Genomic DNA, 18,663 nt, shown 5'->3' on the forward strand with positions numbered 1-18,663 from the left:
TGTAATGGGTCTCTGTTGAACAGTCTCACCCCCCACAACATTTAGTCATGAGTTCATCACTTAAGTCTTTACATGCAAAATGGCTGAACAAGTTGTCATATAATGTCAAGGATATTTCTATACATTTCCACTGGACTTTTTTCTCTAAATCTGTCCTGAATTGGTAAATTTCTCCCAGGTGGATCTTGAAATTCTCTAACGAAGGGAAATGTGTGAAGGGTTAGGGTTTTCTGAAATCGTTCAAAGATGCAAGAGAAGATATTCGTGATGTGGATGAGAATTTGTGGCCTGGTGTAGAAAAACTGCACTGTAATTCATACAGCACTGCATGTACAGTTTTCCCTAAGGAGTCATTCCATGTCAATTCAACAAATGCTTGTTGCACCACTTTCTCAGATCCTCCCAAAAAATTTTTTGGGCTTTATTTGGGTAATTTTATGAACAAATGCAAAGTATTATGGTTATAAACATACAGTATAAGCAGTAATGATCTAATCTAATACCCATAGTCAGTCCAAACTTAATCCTCGCCTATGATTTTAGGGTTTTAAACTACTAAAAAAAGCAATTTATACTCCTTTTACATGGTCAGAATTTTTTCCCCTTCCAAAACTTTTACCCTTCTGGTGAGAAAAGTATAGAAATGAATGAAAATAAAAAAATACTGGACTGTGGAATTTCCCAAAATATCCTTATTATTTCATGGGCGACTTTATTTTGGGTTTTTCATGCCTCTATTTTAGGACTTATTCTTGTGAAAAGACATTGAAAGAATGAATTTTCTTCTTTACTAATGAAAGTTGCATAAGGTAGAAGTTTTAAAACATTAAAATAAAGCTTATTTATTGATTTATAGGCTGTTGAACTCAGGTGTAGACCCAAAATAGCCTAACTTTAGGCATTAAAAAGTGCATGTGGGATACATGGTACGCGGTTCAAATTTTTTTGGAGGAACTAGTATGTGTGAAGTATGTGTGAACTTACTTTCATATTTGTTTCTTGTGCCAAAGATGAGCAACTGCTGAATCAATTTACTATACATTTTGATCCTCGTTTTTGTTTTTAGGAACCATTTACATGACCAACTAAAGATGAAAGATGAATCTGAAGCATCAGCATCGTAGTATAAGTTACAAAGGGCATATCTGAAGTTAATTATTATATAGACATTGTTTTTCTTTCATACAGTAACTGAATAAGAAGAAATGGCATCACTCCCAGACTGCATTCTCAGGACAGCCTCGGTATCGTATTTGACTTATCAGCTGAATTTGAAGATTTGCAAGTGAAATTCATGCACCCAAAAGGTCCCAGCAAGAAGTTCACATGGCCTAGAAAGGATGACGTAGTGTGGGTGCCTACAGCCCACATCCTCTGTCCAATCACTGCTCCTTCAACACGCCGTGGTGGACAGTACCACATATCTGGTGCAGATGATGGCCTGATTTCAGAGAAATTCAAGCAGTTCAAAGGACAGAAATAGTGGTGTGATAAGTTGGGGACAAATTACATGTTTTACATGGGACCTAAGGCAATATAACTCATTTTAACTGCAATATATTAGTTAGAATTCCTAAAAAAACGCCTATAAAACATAGTGCATTTCTTGGTTAAATTGGCCATGAAGGATTCAAGAAACAATGTTGATACTTCAGATATCAATTATTCGGATGTTTATTGTTATACAGACAAAGTTTCATGTTTCTACTCCATGTCCCACATTGGTTTCTGTGCCAATATATGTATGGTGTTTTTCAGTCTGTTTCATAAATAGGCATCGTTTTGAGGTCTAAGGAGACTAGCTAGCTCTTGGATATTTTTAGGTTAGAGAGAACTTTTAAGGTACTTTGAGATTTTTATAACATATGAACCTTGTTACTTATTAAAATTTGTGAAAAAAATGCCTAAATTCTTGAAAAATGCCATTTTCGCCAAATTTTTAAATTGCCCTGTACCACAGAGAAATGGGTATATTCATTCCAAATTTTTTTCCTGCTCTATTGTTAAGGTGTTTGAACCCTTCAGATCACTTGTAAGTCTATATCATCAGTCAGTTCCCAGTATTATCTTCCTAAATCAAGCCTTTCTACCTAACATATCAATTTCCGAGTGGAAAAATAGGGATTTAAATATTTTATAACTTAGCAAATAGCAATCATATGATGTTAAAACTTTGCAAGTAATCTATTCTTATGTTGGGATAGTTAAAAAAAAAGTTTGGAGATGATCAGAGGAGGTCATGCAACAAAATTTCCTCAGATTTGTTGAAATGAGATGGAATGACTCTAAGGAGATTCCCTATGCTCACATTTCTACTTTTGTTTTTTTCTTTGTGCTGTACAGCGCTGTTTTCCTTTCTGTATCACAATAACACGGTCTGTCAACAAATTCCAAAATAAACAGTAAAAGTGTAAATGTGAGTCTTGTCCAGTCTCTTGCAATCAATCTCCCACTTACACTAAGGAGTAACTTACAGTTTACAATAAGTGTCATCCAAACTTTAGCCATAGTTTATATCAGAACATCCCTCCAGTGTACAGTGTTATAATAACAACATGACTCAGCAGTTTGACTATCTTATCCAAACACAATGACTTGTCATTCTGAGGGCACTGACGTGTTCATTGACACAAATATTTGCTTTTGAGAGATGAACGAAGGACTTTGAGCAAGAGGCTGGCTTTTGCAGGTAATCCATGGGTGTTTTGCTATTTGTACAAATTTTGAGAAATGGACTTACTATTTTGCAAATGTTGAGGATGATTCGAGAAATGCACCAAAGCGACTGAGAAAAACCGTCATCTACAATGTAGAAAATTATTAAAAGAAACTTTTCACTGAAATTTTATGAAACTTTTTTTCATGACATTTGTGTCTTTGAGGGCCTGTGTTGGAGTTTTTTGCTTAAATCAAAAAATACATCAGACTCAATATTGCTGCTATTCATTATCACATCCCAGAATGTGATTAATGAAGAATATTCCATTTCATTTAAAATTTATTATATGAAGGATAAATAGTTTTTGTGTGTGTTTTGTTGGAGCTACAAGTTGAACTCTTACCGACTGCTTGTACCGGATCACGGCCTCCTCTGCCCGCCTCAGGCTCTCGGTCCTCCGGTTTCTGGCTCTCAGGATCTTCTCCTTTGCCTCCTGCCCGCCTCCAACCCGCCTCCGCAGCAGCAGAAAAGTTCCAACACCGGCAACGACCGTCAGCAGAGTCGCCGTCCAGTAGTCCATCTTGGCCTCCCGAAGAACCTCTTCTATATATTTCACGTTTGCTTTAAGCAGGATTTAAAGTCTGGCTGAGGATGAGGTACTCTGTGGTGACTGCAGGGCTCAGGGTTTGCTCAATAACTCATTCAACTGACTTTTATAACCTCAAGCCAGTCGATAACTATGCAGCTATGTATTCATTTACATATTCAGGGCATCACACCGTATCATCCGTCCTGGCCCAGCAGACTTTGGAAGTGAACTGGAGGTCAGATAAACTGGTGATACTGTGGTGCTAAACAGTGCTACTCTGCCAAAACTCACATGACTGTGCAGTTTGTCTCCTCTGTGTTTGTGCAGTCCTGTTTCACCAAAAGTAACGTAAGAAGTTGTACTTTTTATGCTACATATAACATACTCTATAGTCTATTAGTCTACCCATCGCTTTATAGTATACTATGTTTTAACATAAATTCTTTTACTCGACTGTTTTAACACCACTAGAGCTGCAACGGACATTACACTAGAAGATGTCTAAGCAAATCATTAAACAGAACAACCAATTAGAATGACACTTAGGAATCCAACCTCCCAAACCAATCCTCCTAACCCAGGGTGGAAAATCACGGTTCAATGTCAGGGGAGATCCAATAGAGAAAACAGCGGATATTTAAGTGTTTTCTCACATCCCTCCACACTAGTAGTGCATTGTAAATAATTAGATTATTGGCAAGGAACTGCACTTTCTCAAAATTGTGAATAAATGGGAGCGATACTAGCTTAATAAGATGTTAGAGACTCAAGACCAATCCATAACGAATCTTGCCTATTCACGAACCAGTTAGTCATCATTTTGAGTTGGGTCAACCAGTAATAGAATTGGACATTAGGCAAAGAGAGACCCCCCTGTTCCTTTGGTTTAGTGAGTTTTGAAAGCTTAACCCTCTGGTGTTTATTATTCCAGATATACTGGGAGATGCTAGTGTTCAGGGATTTAAAGAATACAGAGGTCAAATAGTAAGGAAGATTTTGAAATAGATAATTTAATCAAGGGAGGACATTCATTTTTGTAATGTTAACTCTCCCAAGGAGGGAAGTAGGTAAAGACGACCATTTCTTTATATGGTTTAAGGGGAGTAAGTACTCCAAAAGAGGTCAGTTAAATCAGGGGTGAGAAAATTTCCCAAACATCTAAGACCTTTTTCCGACATCTGGAAGGGAGACTGTACATGCTTATCCTGGGGGAAATATTGAAGGGCAGAGCAACTCCAAGTTTACTTTGTAACCTGACAGGGTCCCAAACGAGCCTATGGAGTTCAAAACAGCAGAGGTAGATTTTTTAGGGTTTATTAAATAGAAAAGAACATCATCAGTGATAAGGAAAATTATGTGGTTTGTCCTGTCCACATTAATATCGGTAATGTCAGGGTAGATCTAATAACTTTCGTCAAAGGTTCAATAAAAATTATAAACAACAAACCCCCGCGCACTGGAAAATCTTTGGATATCACGCCGTTTGTCTTGACGTTGGCTATTGGGTCTGAGTAACGAGTTTTTATTACCTACTTCTTCTTCTTCTTCTTCTTTTCCTTTCAGGGGTCGCCACAGCAAATCAATTGCCTCCATCTAACCCTGTCTGCTGCATCCTCTTCTCTCACACCAACTACCTTCATGTCCTCTTTAACCACATCCATAAACCTCCTCTTTGGTCTTCCTCTAGGCCTCCTGCCTGGCAGTGGGAAACTCAGCATCCTTCTACCAATATATTCACTCTCTCTCCTCTGGACATGTCTGAACCATCTCAGTCTGGCCTCTCTCACTTTATCTCCAAAGCCTCTAACATGTGCTGTCCCTCTGATGTACTCATTCCTGATCCTATCCATCCTGGTCACTCCCAAAGAGAACCTCAGCATCTTCAGTTCTGCTACCTCCAGCTCTGCCTCCTGTCTTTTTCTCAGGGACACTGTCTCCAGACCAAACAACATGGCTGGTCTCACCACAGTTTTATAAACCTTTCCTTTCATTTTAGCTGAAAGTCTTCTATCACACATCACACCTGACACTTTTCTCCAGCCGTTCCAGCCTGCCTGTACACACTTCTTCACCTCTTTTCCACACTCTCCATTGCTCTGGACTGTTGACGCTAAGTACTTAAAATCCTCCACCTTCTTGATCTCTTCTCCCTGTAACCTCACTCTTCCACTTGGGTCCCTCTCATTCACACACAGATACTCCGTCTTGCTGCGGCTAACCTTCATTCCTCTCCTTTCCAGGGCAAACCTCCACGCCTCTAGCTTCTCCTCCACCTGTTCCCTGCTCTCACTACAGATCACAATGTCATCCTCAAACATCATAGTCCATGGAGACTCCTGTCTAACCTCGTCTGTCATCCTGTCCATCACCATAGCAAACAAGAAGGGGCTCAGAGCTGATCCCTGTTGTAGTCCCACCTCCACCTTGAACTCCTCTGTCACACATACAGCACACCTCACCACTGTCTTACAGTCCTCATACATGTCCTGCACCAATCTAACATACTTCTCTGCCACTCCAGACTTCCTCATACAAAACCACAGTTCCTCTCTGGGCACCCCGTCATAAGCTTTCTCCAGATCTACAAAGACACAATGCAGCTCCTTCTGACCTTCTCTGTACTTCTCTATCAACATCCTCAAAGCAAATATTGCATCTGTTGTACTCTTTCTTGGCATGAAACCATATTGCTGCTCACAGATGTTCACCTCTGCACTTAGTCTCGCTTCAACTACTCTTTCCCATAGCTTCATCGTGTGGCTCATCAGCTTTATTCCTCTGTAGTTGCCACAAGTCTGCACATCTCCCTTGTTCTTAAAGATGGGCACCAGCACACTTCTCCTAAATGAAACCAAATTAATTTTTCCCAATATTGAGAAGAAAAAAGGCCATTCTATTCGATCAAAAGTCGTTTTGGCATCTAAAAAAATTATGAATGCAAGGACTTTAATAGCGTTAATAGCAGGTAGGAGGATTGGGTGAATCTCCGAGAGAACCCATCTGGACCCAGACATTCTCCATTAGGCATGACCTGGATTTCGGCTCAGACTTCCTCTGGTGTAAATTCTGCATTTAAGTTGGTGCGATTCTGTTCTGTGACTATAAGTAATGAAATGTTATCAAGTCTGGAAGTAATGTTGGATTCCAGGCTGTAGAGAGACGATCTGTCTAGAGAAGCATCTGGATACAGTTAAAATCCCCAGCCAAAAAAAACAAGGCCTATACAGTGATCGGTAAACATGGATAATATGTGATATAAAGTTGGGTGCGTGACAGTGTGGGTTGTATTCGTTACAAATCGTAATGTGACGATTGAATTTGTGATCGAAATATATCTGCCGTCTGAGTCTTTTTCCTCATGTTTCAAAACAAAAGGGAGAGTTTTTGTGTAAAACACACTTGACCTACCCAGTCCCTCCTAAGTTTTAGGTGTTCTGTATCAGATAACGATATGTCAGATTTCATTTTTTTTAAATGTCAGAATCTTTTTCCTTTTTATCACATGACCAACCCCTTGATCGTTCCAAGTAATGAGTTTAAGTCCAGACATGAGAATTATGGACTAAATTACAGATTGATAATATAGATTGATTGAAGGGGAGCGGGGGAAAGTGAAAGGAAATGGGACGTAAAATGGAGAATCTGACACCACTGAAATAATTTGCTACTAAAAATGAACAAGGTTGTTGTGCTTACCCACCCGAATCCTGTCCCTAAATGACAGGAATAAAGTATAGATAGTATATATAATATAAATAGTGTCACAGGCTAATCTAAATGTAGGCATACGTGAATCTTGACTTAACAAAAGACCACAGTAACATTATAGCCAATCAAGAAGTCATCCAAAATATTTAATGAATTCATGATTTTTGGTTTCAGATACATATTGAGTGAATTCAGATTTTACAAAGTTTATCAATGAATTAGTTAAAACATATAGACAAGAACAAAATCGGAGTATCAACAACAATTAATAATGTCTGCAATCTAGGTTAACCTGGGGCCTCTTTAGTTTGATTTCCATCTGTGGGTTAGGAACAGTCAGCGGCTTTATTTTTTGCTCTGTTTGACCAGTTGTTCCACCTCCTTCATGAAGCGCAGGCAGAGCTCCTCCTGCCACGGCAGGGCCACACACTGCACCGCCACCGGCAGACCCTCGCCCCCAGTCACTGCCTGGAAATAAAACACAGGCTCCCATCAGTCAGTGTCTGGCAATCTTCCTCCACCTACCAACAAACTGTGGAACGAGAGGCTCTAAAGTTGGCCTGACAAGTTTGGATTGATATACAGGCACATATGTGCATATCTGCATGTTCACAAAGAGATGCTGAATGCCAAATATGACACATCACCACAGAGAGATGCAAATGGACTACAAATCATGCAGTCTCTGTCTCTATGTAAGAGTTGTGGGAGAGACTTTTACATGTCTGTGTTCAAAGACCTGAACATTGAATGTGCCCACGCATAAGTGTACCCAATGCAGCTAAAAAAAACTTAATTTGTCTTACATATTTTTAGTACAATTTATGGGTTTGCAACTTTTACTTCCATTGAAAAATATGCTGCCCATCCAAAAAAAGTCCCACACTAATATTTTCTCGAACCACCTTTAGATCTGAGAACAACACACATTCGCTGTGGCATCGTTTCGATGAGCTTCTACAATGACACTGCATATATTTCTGTCCAGAGATGCATTCATTTTCTACTAAGGTCTTATATTGATGATGGGAGAGTTGGACCGCTGCACAAAGTCTTCTCCAGAACATCCCAAAGATTCTCAACGGGGCTGAGGTCTGGACTCTGTGGAGGTCAATCCATGTGTGAAAATAATGTCTCATGCTCCCTGAACCATTCATTCACAATATGAGCCCCATGAATCCTGGAATTGTCATCTTGGACTATGCCCACGTCACCAGGGAAGAAACATTGCATTGATGGAAAGATCTGTTCATTCAGAATTTTCAGCTGAAGTCATTCCTTGGGTACATAATGTTGCTGAACCTGACCAACCAAAGATCATAACCCTAACCCCCACAGGCTGGTAGACACAAGCCATGATGAGTGCATCACTTCATCTGCCTCTCTTTTTACCCTGATGCCCCCATCACTTTGGAACAGGGTAGATCTGGACTCATCAGAACACATGACCTTCTTTCATTGCTCTAGACTCCAATCATTATGCTACCTTGAAAACTGAAGCCTTTTGTCCCCGATTAGCCCCAGTAATCAGTGGTTTTCTTAGAGCTACACAGCTGTTTAGTCCAATCCCAAAGCCTGTTGATTTTCTATTGTTTTCTTTGCTTGAACCAGGCTAATAATTTGATCCTTCTGAAACTGACGAAAATATTTTCTATGGCCACAGGATATGTCTTCCGACATGGTTGTTTAATAAATGAGAAGCTCCTCACTGCATCAGCTAGGATTAAATAAGTTGTTGTTTACTGAAACATATTCATCACTGCAGTAATTATCCAATGGAAGGCTCTTACTTATTTACTTAGTTAAATCCAAGTGGTGACTTTATTTTGGACAGCCAGTGTATATCTTCATGTATTGGTCACTGGTTGGAAAAAAATGCACTTTCCTGTATTGAGGACATACTGGTTGGTGGTTCTGTACTAGACTACATTACATTTTTAAGTGCTACTAATACTTTGTCATACCATTTACACACGAGGGGGCAAATCTTAGGAAGACTTCTGAATGTGATACGGTCCAGTACACCAATACCACTGCCTAGTTGGAACAATTATAAACATGAAATAGAATTACCACTAGACAGCATCAACAAAAACGTGAAAAAGAAGAATCTTTGGCAGTGCAGTTATATTGAATTGTATGAAGTTTCCTGGATGTAGCTAATGAACTGATCAGACAGAGTATGTTATCGGACACTCTTGTTTTTCTTCAGGACCCCTGTATTCAATTAGGAAACCCACCCTGGTAGGTGTTACTTACTTCTTTGAAGAACTTGTCATACACATCCTGATAAATGCCCTGATAATGCTTGAGTTCCTCCTCATCCTCTTTTGTCACCGTGGTAACAGGAACTACTCCAGCAGGAAAGTTGAGGAGATTGTAGAGCATTGTGTAGCTTAGCATAGCTGAAAGGACATAAGTTGTAAATAAATCCACTGTGTTACACCAGGCTGTTTCTCATTAATACTGCTGTTCTCATCAGTATTTGGTCAGAATTAGCTTACTGGCATTGTTTTCAGCGCAGAAGAAGTTGTAGGCTGGTGCGATCACAGGGCACAGCAGCACATCTATGTCGCATTTCCTCCAATGTGCAATTGTTTCTTTAATGTAGTCCTACAGAGAACAGTGGAATTTAGTCTTCCCTTAATGCTTTCATACATATGTAAGCATCAGTAATAAACAGCTAACTGCACCTCAACAGCAGCATGCTGCTCCCACAGCTCTGGAATAGATCTAAAAACAAGGCAGAGAAAGAATCAGTAAGTTTTGGCATCTTGCTAGTCATGTGTAATATATGAAAACGTAACAAATCATCAAGTATAAATGACAATTTCAAAAACATTTTCTTACCCAACTCCACTGAAAGCTCTCAAGATGAGAGAAGTACGAGGAAACTGCACAAGAAAAGTACGGCACCAACATGTTATAAATAATTGACACAGAAGCTGCTTTATCAAACAACTGCCAAAGTCATTTTCAAACCAAAGTCAGACTCAAGAAGTGCATTTCCTTTGTATTTAGCCATACTCATAGTAGGTTACAGATAGAGGGAACTCACCCAGGGCTTGAGGAGGAATGAGAGGATTCTCTTCAACCAGAGAGGGAGAGTGTGGGTTAAAATCCGTTTCATAGTAGGGTCTTTAGGGTTCCCCGCCCTAAAACACAAAACAGAATTATACGTTCAGAGACACTGTTCTGAGGATTATTGTAATAATTTTAGAAAAAAAAACATAAGTCTCCAAAAATTACACAAAGCTAATAGTGAAACTCTGACAGGCTGCACTAGGGCACATTATTAACGTGTTTATAATGACACTGGTAGCATGTTGATGTTTAGCAGGTATTTGTAACATGTTCGCTATTTTGCTCGTCAGCCTCGAACCAATGATACAGTTAGATTTCCAGATATTTAGTCATAAACTAAAAACACTATCTGGCACCGTGTGAAAACTGGATAGCTGAAGTGATTCAGATGAATTCAAGAAGTCGACATGCTCCACCACATCCAATGAAGAGCCATCTAATAGGTAGTTTGATTATCCATCACATTCAATTGATCAATTACAGCATATCAGCTTGAGTCACTAGACCTCACTGAAAAGCCAATCAATAGTATTAATCTGACACTACTTCTGAACAAACACCAGATTAGTTGTTAATAATAACTAATTCACTGATCAGTCATTGAGATATTAAGAGTTACTCACATCTTCTGTGCCAGGGTGGCAGTTCCATCTGCATATGTACCTTTGAACATCAATTCATAGAAGGTTTCTTTTACCCTCAGAGGTTGAAAAGGCACAAACTAAAGAGACAAAGGATAAGGCACACACAAACAAAATATGGTTCATATCACACATTTCATGTGGCTGTGATCATATCGTGTATGTGTGTTGTGGTGCCTTACAGTGTGACCTGCTTGCTCCAGCAGAGCTCTGACTTCTCTGACGCTACGGACCATGCTTGGAGACGGTTGCTGGAAGCCATTGTTTTCTAGGTAACCAATCCTCAGAGGTTTAGTGCTCTGGTAAATCTAAAGACAAGACAGTCTCCCTCTGTAAGACAGCTGAGTGGAAAGGCGCATAAGCAGGTTCTGTTTTGGTATATAACTAACAGATGTTTGTTGACAGAAGGTTGGGATCTTCTTATTTCAAGAGTTCAGTTGAGCTAAAATTAAGAAAATGGTCAATTTTCCATACGAGCTTCAACATGCAATAACCTTTTAATCATCGATCAATGAACAAAAAAGATGCATCTGCTATGTAACTTTTTTTTTTTTGCATTCTTTGCATCCATACAGCACACAGACATGTGAGGCCTCATGCTAAGTCAGGCTGAAGACGAACACTGAACTTGGCAAATAAGATTTGTATCAATGTCACTGATCTCAGTGCCTCCTAAAATGCTTGCCTGGATTGAGGTCACAGATCAGAGTTGGTGGGACATGGGGAATTGTGATTTTGAAACTGGGAATGGCTTTCCCTAATTTACAGCCATAGTTGGAAGCAAAAAAAAAAAATAGCCTTTGCCAAATACACTTATTCACCTTCTTATAGACAGATGAGAGGATTGACAGAAGTGGTAGAACTGCACAAAAAACTCAAAACTGTATCTGAAGCTAGCAGCCAGTAAGCTTTACTTCAGACAGACGGACACAGCTAGCCTGGCTTCTTGAATAGCAAACAAAACCAACTACCTGCATTTCTAAACCAAACTGATAACACATTCAGTCTTGTTTGTTTAATCTGTGCTATTCTACATTTACCAAACTAACTCTTTTCACATAACTCCATTTGAAAACATCAAAGTGTCATTTTTACACTTTTTGCAGGTAAGTAACAAATGTCAACACACCTGCATATTGAAAGGTAACGGTGGAACAGTGGGGTCCAAGGAAAACATGTGATCACAGAGCAACGCCTGCATACACAGAACAATACTATCCACATCCCGTGCCAAAGGTCCAGGACTTCCCCGCACTAAAAAACACAAATCAGTGAACAAAATGTTCTACACCAATCAAACAATAGCCTTTTATGACAGAATTCTGCATTGATATTTGGAAACATCTCCATCTTCATACCTGACTTTTGCCCTGGACAAATTGCACGCAAACCCTGTAAACTGATGGTCAGACAAAGAAATACAAGATGTAAATAAACTAGAAAAAAGGTAAAGCATATGACTGCATACAGACACAAAACACCCTTTAACATTTGTGGTTTTACAATGACTCATCCATTTGCTCACACACAAATGACAAATGGTGCCATATATGCCAATTTTTACAGAATGTCGGGGAATTACACAAATTTTCACTCATTTAAATTGCTCATGGATGTATACACAAAATGATACAGCTCACAAAGAAATCAATATAAGCATTTGTGTGGTAAAAGTTCAGTCTGTTGGTCTGCTACAGCCATCAACACATTGTTCTGTACTTTAGCCCATATCACATTCATCAGGGCATCAGATATGGAACCTGCAAACATTGCCATGGGGTTTATTCTCCCTTTGAAGGGTGCTGTTCCTCTAGTGCAGATTTAAAATATTCCTTTAAATCACAAACTCCAGGTGGTGTCTCACACACACAGACTGAGCAGCGTGCTAATTCTCTGCTTTTTGCAGCTATAATGGCACAATTGAAAATGACTTTTTGTGGATTTTTTTTCAGTCCTGCCATCTGTAGATTTTTTTTCGCATAGTCACATAAAACCAGTTGAATCAGACTTACCTTAGGCGACCCGATGTTGGCTTAAAACCACAGATCCCACAGAATGAAGCAGGAATACGGATGCTGCCTCCTAGATCAGAGCCTATGCCAAGCAAAGAGCCTCCTCCCCCAATGAGTGCGGCTTCCCCACCGGACGAACCTCCAGAGGTCTTCTGGAGGTTGTGGGGGTTCACTGTCTGCCCGTAAATAGGGTTACTGCAGTCATACCTTGAGATGAGGCAAGAAAAACAAACACAAATCGGTAATGACAACCACAGTCTTCTCACATGGAAAAGGTTTAGTGCATAATAATCTGTGTAGGTTCTCAGTCATCCAGGTCATGGTAATCCTTAGTGCTTCAGTAGAAAGCAAAAAAAATTTTTTGCGCATGACCGGCCCATCTCGCCCGCTGTGTTTGAGAAGTGGAGCTTGAGCGCATGTGATAGGACCCGGACGATGGTGAACTATGCCTGGGTAGGGCAAAGCCAGAGGAAATTCTGGTGGAGGCCTGTAATGGTCCTGGTGTGTAAACTGGTCGTCTGACCTGGGTATAGGGGCGAAAGACTTATTGAACCAGACAGACCTTGACAGATAGGCTCACATTCTGGACAGAGAACATAGATGGTCTTAGAGAGGAGGTACGGATGCCATTGGTGTTAAACTGAAACAGGTATCTCTAAACAGAGGAGGGGGGTCTGCAACATCGTTTATCAAGTATTTACAATACAATCTGGAGATCCCTCCCAAGTTTCACCACCTGGTCGTTGACAGCCATTCACACCTTGAGGCATGTGAGTCTTGGGTCATTAATAGGCCATTAGTCAGGTGATTTGGGGGTGACAACAAATCCCTAGGACTCTCCATCAATCAGTTAAAAGTGAGGAAGCCTCCCGCATCAGCTCATATTCCTTCCCCACCAATGCCCAGAACTAATCTATGCCACCAGGGGGCAGTGCACTTAGACACCCGCTCCTGCCTACTGCCCGGTGGACATAGCACCTGACTCTGATTTCCAGCCCTGCAAGTGGCGGGCCTACTGGGTGCCAGGCCTGTCTTACTTTTTCGGGCTATGCATGACTGCGCCCCATGGGCCTCAATGCTCAGTCATCAGACGCTCTCTGTCAAACCCCCCCACCTCCCCCACCCCCCACTGCCTGGCTCCAAGGGAAGGCCCTGGTATCCTTAACCAGGGCGAAGTGGCGGCATCTCCACGTTGTGCTTTTTTCATTGGGGTCTTCTGAATCTCACGTCTGGTTTCTCCCCCAGGAGCAATTTGTCTTGGGAGACCCTACCAGGGGCTATTGCCCTGGACAACATAGCTCCCAGGACCACAGAGACACTCAGATGACAAATTGACAGGGGGTGAAAACAATGTTAACTTTGTAAAACATTAAATGATTTACGATAAAAGGCCTTGGGGTATGTTGGTTTTCACAAAGGGAATAGCTCCTTGTTTCTTCAGAACTTGAACAAGCACGGCATCCTCCTGGACAGGCTTTTCCAGATATAAGAGTACACCACAGCTTGAGTCATGACCCTTGAATTTTACAAAGAAAACAGGCAGAGAGCTTTGTGTTAGATAAAGGCACATTAAAGATGGAAACCTGAGCTATGTCATCAAGATGTAATGGATCATAAAAGTTCATACATATTTGGAAAGCCTCTCAATGTAGATACCATTCATGATGATTGAGGCACTACATAAGCACAAATACCTTATAACAAAAATTATCCTTAATGCCAACTGGAACTCCATATAAAAGACCTTCCTTGTTGGAGCCAACAGTTTCCAGCTGGTCAAAACTCTCCAGCAAAATTTCAGTGCAGCAGTTCAGCTTTTTGTGGACAGCCAGAGTCTGTTGAAAAAGGAAAAAACAGCACATCAGTACTTACACATTTCCTCTAAAAGGCTGGTTTTGTGAGACATTTGGCAAAACCTGAAAAACTGACTGGAGATTTAAAAACTGCATATCTGGTGCACTGCAACAACTTTTGGTCAAGACATTTGAATGAAGGACTGTGTATATCATTTTCCTTGCACTGAGACAAAATTCTATGCAATAAGAAATGTGTTGGAACACAAATCCAATTTTAAAAGAGAAAATATTTACCCACCCAACACTTGACTTCGTCTAAATTTGATCTCTGCAAAGATCTTTATACGTTCTTAACCCCCATGTGACAACAAGAACCCTTTTGTTCTTTTCATGTTAGATGTTTTTATACTATTTTCTATTTGTTGATGTATATGCCACAACATTTTCCAAAGTTTGGTAGAAGGGAATTTAGAAATTTCAAGGCATATTAGATAGTGAACCTTTTCCACGTAGGAGTGAAATACATCCTTGGGGTCCAGGGATCCTTCATGCAGTTGCTTTGTCAGCTGAGACAGGGACAGCTCGAGGACGGGAGCCAAGTTGGTTGTTTGATGCTGAAAGGGCAGCGATGCAGACAATTATTAAATGATTCATGATAAATACAGGGCTGCAAACAACAAATATTGTCATTATTTGGTGATTTACTGGTTATTTTCTCATTTCACTGAATCATCATTTACGCCTTCAACAAATCGCCAGTAAATATCTGTATAATTTACAGTTAGGAACAAAAGTTTACATACACTTGTAAAGATCCTGTGTATCACGACAGTCTTGAGTTTCTAATACCTCCTACAACTTTGACTTTGTCATAAAAAAAATGATAAAAGGGCTTCTGGAAACATGACAGGAGGACCACTGCACAACCCAGAGTACCCAAAGATCCACTGCCAATGTCCTGGTGCCACACAAATAAAATCAAAAACTCCAGGCAATCAATCAATCAATCAATCAATCAATCAAATGTTTGTGCAAATCATTAATATATCTCAGACTGTCATAATCCCAAAACAAATCCTCATACCCCTTATTATACAAAAAAATTTGGTCTTTTTAAATGCCTTTTCATTTAAAAAAAAAAAGGAGAAAAAGGAAAACGGCAGCAGTATGTAAACAAACCTGCATATAGGGGATTAAAATCCTGAAAATTAATGGATATTTAGTGGTTTTGTTTAGGACTGTTGATGTTTATTTAAAAAAAATCTAATTTATAATCCTTTTTTCGTGTAAAAAAGATATCACTGCCCACCAGGTTACACTCTCTCTCCCACTAAACTCGCACACTCGCTCATCATTACACCTCAGCCAGCAGCCAATAGGATCACACGGCTATCAGCAGTGGAATTGATTAGGTGGAAACAAGAGAAAAGGTCGGACATACTGTCACTTTGGCACAGAATATACATAGCTGAAGTTCTCTAAACCCATGAGTTGCCAACACTAAATGTTTACGTGGAGTTACATTCTTGTGTTAGAGTTAAAGTGTTAAGTAATGGGTACATTGCAGGTCTTGTCTTTATATGTGTTATCACAATGCCATGTTAGAGCTCGTTACCCACATAAAGCTGCTAAGTTATCATATAAGGATCATATTTGTGTGAAGTATTCTTTAAAACTAATTGTAAAGCTGTAACTCTGTCAGGTGGTGGATTTATTTGAATTGCTAGGCTAGGCTACAGAGCAGTTTCTACAGAAATATGACGTAACATGTCACAGCCTGACAGGCAGCATTAACTGCATTATGATAAAGTGTCACATTTAAAGCAGTGCGAGCGTTTCATGTTTCATGTTACTGAAGCTATCCTAACGTCTATCCTAACATGGGTGCAGTTGTTATTTCATTGATGATGTTATATGCATATAAAGGGAGATTATTACTTTGGTTAATAATTTGATATGTTTCTACTTGAAGAACCACATATTACAGAATCAACTAAAGGTGTTATTTGTGAGACAGTGCTAAATAAAGTAGTCAAACTGCAGTGGCATCTCCTCGTGCTTCTGACCTAACACATTACAGTGGAACATCCAATTCACAATCTAACCATCTCAACATTGGATAATGATAAGCTCTTGAAATCACTGTGACATTGAGGGCAGGTGTTTTTCTCTTTTAAAGTTAATTTTTGGCCATATTTGACAGCTTAAGTTGACAAGCAGACAGGAAAGTAGGGGAGAAGACCTGCAGCAAAAAGCCCGTGAGCTGGAATCGAACCCATGTCGCTGCATCGGGGAATCTAGCCCGTTTATGTGATGCTCGTTTTTTGTTTAAATACGCACAAAAAATAAGAACATATCAGACTTTTTTGCGTCTCAGAGACACGGTAGTCTGAAGCAAATGTCTCAGAGTTGGACCCATGAGAAATTTGATGTCTTCAGTATTAATCTGCAATGTAAAAAAATATCAAAATAAACAAAAACCACTAAATGAGAAGGTGTGTCCAAACTTTTTTCTGGAGTTGTATGAAACTTTTTTTTAGGACATTTGTGTCTTTGAGGGCCTGTGTTGGAGTTTTTTGCTTCAATCAAACTATACATCTGACTCAATATTGCTGCTATTCATTATCACATCCCAGAATGTGATTAATGAAGAATATTCCATTTCATTTAACACTTATTATATGAAGGATAAATAGTTTTTGTGTGTCTTGTTGGAGCTACAAGTTGAACTCTTACCGACTGCTTGTACCGGATCACGGCCTCCTCTGCCCGCCTCAGGCTCTCGGTCCTCCGGTTTCTGGCTCTCAGGATCTTCTCCTTTGCCTCCTGCCCGCCTCCAACCCGCCTCAGCAGCAGAAAAGTTCCAACACCGGCGACGACCGTCAGCAGACCCGCCGTCCAGCAGTCCATCTTGGCCTCCCGAAGAACCTTTTTCATATATTCCATGTTTTCTCCAAGCAGGATTTGAAGTCTGGCTGAGGATGAGGTACTCTGTGGTGACTGCAGGGCTCAGGGTTTGCTCAGTAACTCATCCATCTGGCTTTTATACTCTCAAGTCGTCGATAACTATGCAGCTATGTATTCATTTACATATTCAGGGCATCACACCGTATCATCCGTCCTGGCCCAGCAGACTTTGGAAGTGAACTGGAGGTCAGATAAACTGGTGATACTGTGGTGCTAAACAGCGCTCCTCTGCCAAAACTCACATGACCGTGCAGTTTGTCTCCTCTGTGTTTGTGCATGAACCAGTTAGTCCTGTTTCACCAAAAGTAACATAAGAAGTTGTACTTTTTATGCTACATATAACATACTCTATAGTCTATTAGTCTACCAATCGCTTTATAGTACACTATGTTTAACATACATTTTTTACTCGACTGTTTTAACACCACTAGAGCTGCAACGGAAGTGTCACCAGAAGAAGACGTCTAAGCAAATCATTAAACAGAACAACCAGTTAGAATGACAATGAGACCTACCACTTAGGAATCCAACCTCCCAAACCAATCCTCCTAACCCAGGGTGGAAAATCACGGTTCAATGTCAGGGGAGATCCAGTAGAGAAAACAGCGGATATTTAAGTGTTTTCTCACATCCCTCCACACTAGTAGTGCATTGTAAATAATTAGATTATTGGCAAGGAACTGTACTTTCTCAAATTGTGAATCAATGGGAGCGATACTAGCTTAATGGGGCAGCAGAAATTTCCCTCATGTTCCAAAACAAAAGGGAGACTTTTTGGGTAAAGGATTGCTGTACCCCTCTTATTTTGTGAAAAAGAGGAAAAATAAGCTTGACCTACCCAGTCCCTCCTAAGTTTTAGGTGTTCTGTAACTTCGTTTCTTGAAGTAACGGTATGTCAGATTTCATTTTTTTAAATGTCGATCTTTTTTCTTTTTATCACATGACCAACGCCTTGAACGTTCCAAGTAATGAGTTTAAGTTCAGACATGAGAATTATGGACTAAATCACAGATTAATAAAACGGATTGATTGAAGGGGAGCGGGGTAAAAAAGGAAGAAAGTAAAAGGAAATTGGATGTAAATGGAGAACCTGAGCTCCATACCGTGGACACCATGGAAATAATTTGGTACTAAAAGAAGCAACAAGGTTGTAGCGCTTACCCACCCGAATCCTGTCCCCAAACGACAGGAATAAAGAGCCCCAAAT

At 40.0% G+C, this 18,663-nt stretch overlaps 1 protein-coding gene across 3 annotated transcripts in view; it reads right to left on the reverse strand.

The window, feature by feature from the left end:
* The window catches only part of LOC110947594 (vitamin D3 hydroxylase-associated protein-like), a 48,353-nt gene extending 30,903 nt beyond the window's left edge, over nt 1-17,450 (reverse strand). Inside the window, exon 1 of one of the 3 annotated variants that reach the window (XM_051946997.1) lies at nt 3,063-3,484. In XM_051946997.1, coding sequence (XP_051802957.1) covers nt 3,063-3,239 — 177 coding nt within the window. In that variant the 5' untranslated portion in view covers nt 3,240-3,484. Of the gene's footprint in view, nt 1-3,062; nt 3,485-17,225 lie in introns of those variants that run through there. The other 2 variants (XM_051946994.1, XM_051946996.1) reach the window with 2 other exon arrangements.
* Between the last annotated feature and the right edge of the window lie 1,213 nt (nt 17,451-18,663).

Source organism: Acanthochromis polyacanthus, chromosome 4 (assembly GCF_021347895.1).
Source record: "Acanthochromis polyacanthus isolate Apoly-LR-REF ecotype Palm Island chromosome 4, KAUST_Apoly_ChrSc, whole genome shotgun sequence".
NCBI classification, from domain to species: Eukaryota; Metazoa; Chordata; class Actinopteri; family Pomacentridae; genus Acanthochromis; species Acanthochromis polyacanthus.